Source organism: Falco cherrug, chromosome 13, assembly GCF_023634085.1.
Source record: "Falco cherrug isolate bFalChe1 chromosome 13, bFalChe1.pri, whole genome shotgun sequence".
Lineage (NCBI taxonomy): Eukaryota > Metazoa > Chordata > Aves > Falconiformes > Falconidae > Falco > Falco cherrug.
This window is the reverse complement of record NC_073709.1, coordinates 20,014,403-20,018,703: the sequence shown is the minus strand read 5'-3', so window position 1 is coordinate 20,018,703 and position 4,301 is coordinate 20,014,403. Positions and strand designations below refer to the sequence as shown.

General features: G+C 35.9%; 1 protein-coding gene across 1 annotated transcript in view; it reads left to right on the top strand.

Annotated features, from left to right (window-relative positions):
• Nucleotides 1-2,834, top strand: part of CAMKMT (calmodulin-lysine N-methyltransferase) — a 221,479-nt gene extending 218,645 nt beyond the window's left edge. The window contains exon 11 of the mRNA XM_055725585.1: nucleotides 354-2,834. Within this exon, the coding sequence (XP_055581560.1) occupies nucleotides 354-431 (78 nt within the window). The 3' untranslated portion in view covers nucleotides 432-2,834. The remainder of the gene's footprint in view (nucleotides 1-353) is intronic.
• Nucleotides 2,835-4,301: the final 1,467 nt, after the last annotated feature.

The following is a 4,301-nucleotide window of genomic DNA, read 5'->3' as shown; positions in this document are numbered from 1 at the left end:
TTGGGCTGATTAGGGATAAACTTGTAGCCTTTGTTCTGAAGTTCCTTGCATAGTAGATTTAATTCAGGCCTTAAATCTCACTTGAACATAATTTATTTAATACACCAATTTAGGACCTTACTGTTTTTATAAGTAATGTTCAACTATTTATTGCATGAATTAGTTTGTCTACAAACTCTGACCAACTCTTGATAATATTTGACTATTTGACCTTAAGATTTCTTTTTCTGGTTATTAAGTGTTTTATCTTTAGTAGTATCATTTGCAGTAAGTAATATAGTTAAGCAAGAACTGTCAGTATTTTAAAAATGCTTTTTTACAGTTTGCTCACTTTATCCATTTTTTATTTGCAGTTGAAAAATGAAGAAAAAGATACATATGAGGAAAACCTCCATTACCCTTTTCTTCTCATTTTAACCAAATACAGATAGAAGATGATACTCTTTTATTGTTGGTTTTAAGGTGGAAAACTGAAAATTAATCCATGTATGTGGATATCAAGGGAGTAAGGAGGGTTCAGTTCCCCCCTTTTGTTCCTGAGTCATCATCAGAGAAGTATTTCTAATCTAAAAGTTGAGAAAGATGCCTTGGCTCGTTTCACAGTGTGTAAACATACAGAAATCTTTTTTGTATCATTTTATAACTTTTTTCCAGTTATATTCCAGCCTAAAACCAATCAGACTTCACATTCTTCTCTTTTGTGCCTTTAAACTTATGTGTATTTTGTTCATCTCTTTAAATGTTATTTTTGGGTTGTATTTGAAAATACATGAATAATATACTTTGTGGGCTTATATAACTGGCTATAAAGTAGTAAATGCATTCACATTTAATTAGTAAGGAAATAGTTGTCTTAAGAGCTTTTAAGAGTGCACCTATTGAATGCTTGGATTTTTCTGCCCTTTTTTTTTTTTTAATTCCACTGTTGATTTTTTTATCCATGATTGAAATGTCCTCATTTGCTTCAGTGTTGAAGGCTTTTTTTTAGATATGTGTGCGTATATGGGTTTTTTCCAGCAGGACTTTTCCTTCTGTAGATGTATAAGAAATTATGCATCAGACAAAAGCCTCATAAACTGACCATTTGTCCTTTGGACACAATAGCCTGCCCAGCCCCTCTGCTCCTCCTCTCCAATTATGTGTGATTAGTCTCAGTGTGTTGTGTCAAGAAGGGGGAGTGTGCTGAGTGCTTATTATCTGTTTAGGTACAAGAAGAGCACATTTAGGTTCTGACTATGAATGGAAAGTGAGCCTTTATCAGGACTAAAATCTAAATGCTACTATCCTAGAAATGCTTTTTGAAAAATACATCTTTTATTGATAAATTCCAAGAAACACTGTAACAACTAAAGGATTTTGCAGTATAATCAAACTGTCTCCCTTGAATTAGTTTATATTGTGATATAGTGTGGCCCAAGTATTTGATAAAGATGTAATGTGACTTTTCTTGTACTGGGAAAGACAAAAATCCTACAAAGAAACAGGAACAATTTCTTATTTTCTTAACAGTTTAAGAGTCTTCTCAGAAAAAACAGCCTGGATCGTTAAAGAATCCTGCACAGTCTCTTGAACCACAACTCTTTTAACATGATGAAAAAAGAGAGAGAGGCAGAGACTGCAACTGAGAGAGGGAGGTACTAGATGCAAGGAAGTATAGAGGATCATGCTGAAATACATTAATTAAAAGAACTGCAGTTCAGCAATAAGTGTTTTTCCATATTTAACAAATTGGGCAGCATGTAAACTACAAGCTCATGAAAGTCCCCTTCTCTTTGCTGCTCTTCTCAGACAAATTTCTTCACTACTGGTTTGCATGTCCTTGTATTCAGTACTTTTTATGCTCCATTAGAGCACCTAGATGGATCTCAGAAGGCATAGGTCAAGTCGCAGTTAGATCATACATTTCTTTCTCACAAAAACTTGAATTGCAATGCCAAGTGATGGGCTAACATCACAATAACAGCAATTTATTCCTCTTTTGATAAAAAGCAGCCTATTCTCGGTGTTAGATAAAGACCAGGGGCAATGCAAACCAACCATTTATCCTAGAACTGAGTAGTCTGTCTCCCCTATAGCTGATATGAGTTTCATATTCAAACTCTTGTTGGAAGGTACTTGTCTAGTAGAAATCAAAAGCATTTAGGAGTAATTTAAAATTGCTGTGAAGGTAGCTTTAGTTTAATTAGTTTTGTTTTGTTTGTCCCACACAGGAGTGCCTTTGTTTTCTCTAAAAACACGTACAAGGAAATATTTATAATCAACAAAGGAGTGTGAAAAATAGTGAAATATTAAAATTTATAAACCTTTTATTTTTGAGAGGGCTTGAATGTCTGCTGTACAATAATCTAATAAAGATTGTTAGTTGTCAAAAATAGAACCAGTGTCACTGAAAATTGTGTTTTTAGCTTTAAGAAGAAAACAGTTTTACTCAAATTAGTAGCTGATAATTGCTTTTTATTTCTTTAGTGTCTGTCGTTTGAGTTGAAGGCTTTGCACAGGTGCTGCCATCCCTAAAGTGTGTAATTGATGGCTTGTTTACAAAAGATGCATTTAGGCTTCATCCTGCAAACTCACATTGGAGCTCCACAGGCAGCGAAGTTTCTCATCTACATAAGTGCTTGCAGGTTTGGTCCATGTGGATATTTTTAGAGGTATATAAGCAAGCTCTTTTCTTGATTTTTTTGTTTGTTTGTTTTAAAATGAGTATTGAAAAGTCACAGATGTAGAATTTATTATATATGAGGCACTAAAAATGTTCTTTTTTAGAGACATCTCTCAGAATCCCTTGTGTTAGTAGGGACTTGATGAGCTGTTTCTGAGCTCTTACATTTTAGTTAAAAACACGGTGTTTATTAATAAATCACATATCTTTGCTAAGGAAAAGTTAGGCAGTTTATCAAGTCATGCTTATAAAATGTATTGGAGCCTTTTGTGTGATGGGGTTTAACTAGTCTGATACTTGGTATATTTTTAATTATATAGTTTACCATGTTCTGTAACAGAATATTGAGCTTAATCACTTTGTGTTTGCACAGCGCTTCAAAGATGAATGACACTGTGCAGGAGCTGTGCTGTCTTCACCAAGAATGGAAATGTTAGGCTGATGCAAGTTTTCCTTCACATATGTTGGCAGTTTTTAAAGCAACATTGTGTCTGCCTCCTTTCTCAGAGAAAAATGGCAGTGAGAAATGATCTTCTTGTGGACACCAATTCCCCCAGGGCACAGCCCTAATGCAGCTGGTGCCACTGGCAGTGAGTTGTGATCTTCAGAATATAAATGAAAAAAAAAAAAAATTACATTTCCTGCTGTGAGATCTGGCAAAAGCTTTCTTAAAAATTACAAACTAGTCCTACCTGATAGCATTCTGGAACAATGGGACGGATCTTTCCATTTGGGAAATAAGTTTGGTTTGAAGTGAAAAATGTCTTAAGAATGTGAGATGAGGTAGGAGAACTTACTACCCCAAGTACCAGTCCAGCTGCAAAATCCTTATTAGACAAGTCATTCACATTTTGCCTGTGGCTTAATGGCTACATGTTTGTGTGAGAAGGGAAGTGGGATTAAAATTGTTCCCCCCATGAAAAGCATCCTTACATCTTGAGCCTGGCTGCATATGGTTTATCGAGTGTTTTATCTCCATTACAACTCTCCTTCACTGTTCCCTGAACAAAAGAGGATACAGTGGGTGGAGCTTTTGATCCACCTCTTGATATGGCAGGTGGCACAGCTGATATGGCAGGGGGAAGAGGCAGCAACACATTGCAAGTCAAACAGAGCAGCGTTTCATTACCGTCTTTCACCCACTCTCTGTAATGTGAGAGGGGAATAAGCAGGTCCCGCTCTTTTCACAGGGCAAATTATAAATGCATGGTTTAGCCTGGATTTTTATGTGTATGGTTTTCTTCTTCTTTGAATCAGGGAACTAACAGTGATGACAAACTGCAAATTCCTTTAACTCTTCTGAAATATTTTGAGATCCTGGTGGAAGGTGCTAGGATAGCATGTACCAGCAGTTCTGTCTAAAACCTTTCTGCATAGCATGGTCATCCCATGTTGTTCCCTCAGAAAGAGATGATTTTGTTGCTTTCTATCTTTTTATTCACTTTTTAGATTCTCCTGAGTCTGAATAAGACAGTTTGTCATGCCTTCACTGTCACAAATTGGTAGCTTACAGTGGTTGTAATCACACCAGCGTCTTTTGAAAGATGGTTTTAAAAGCTGATTTTCAATATTATTCTCATCTGCACTGCAACAGCACTTAACTCAGCCAAAATGAGGGCACTCTGATGCAAAACCCCGT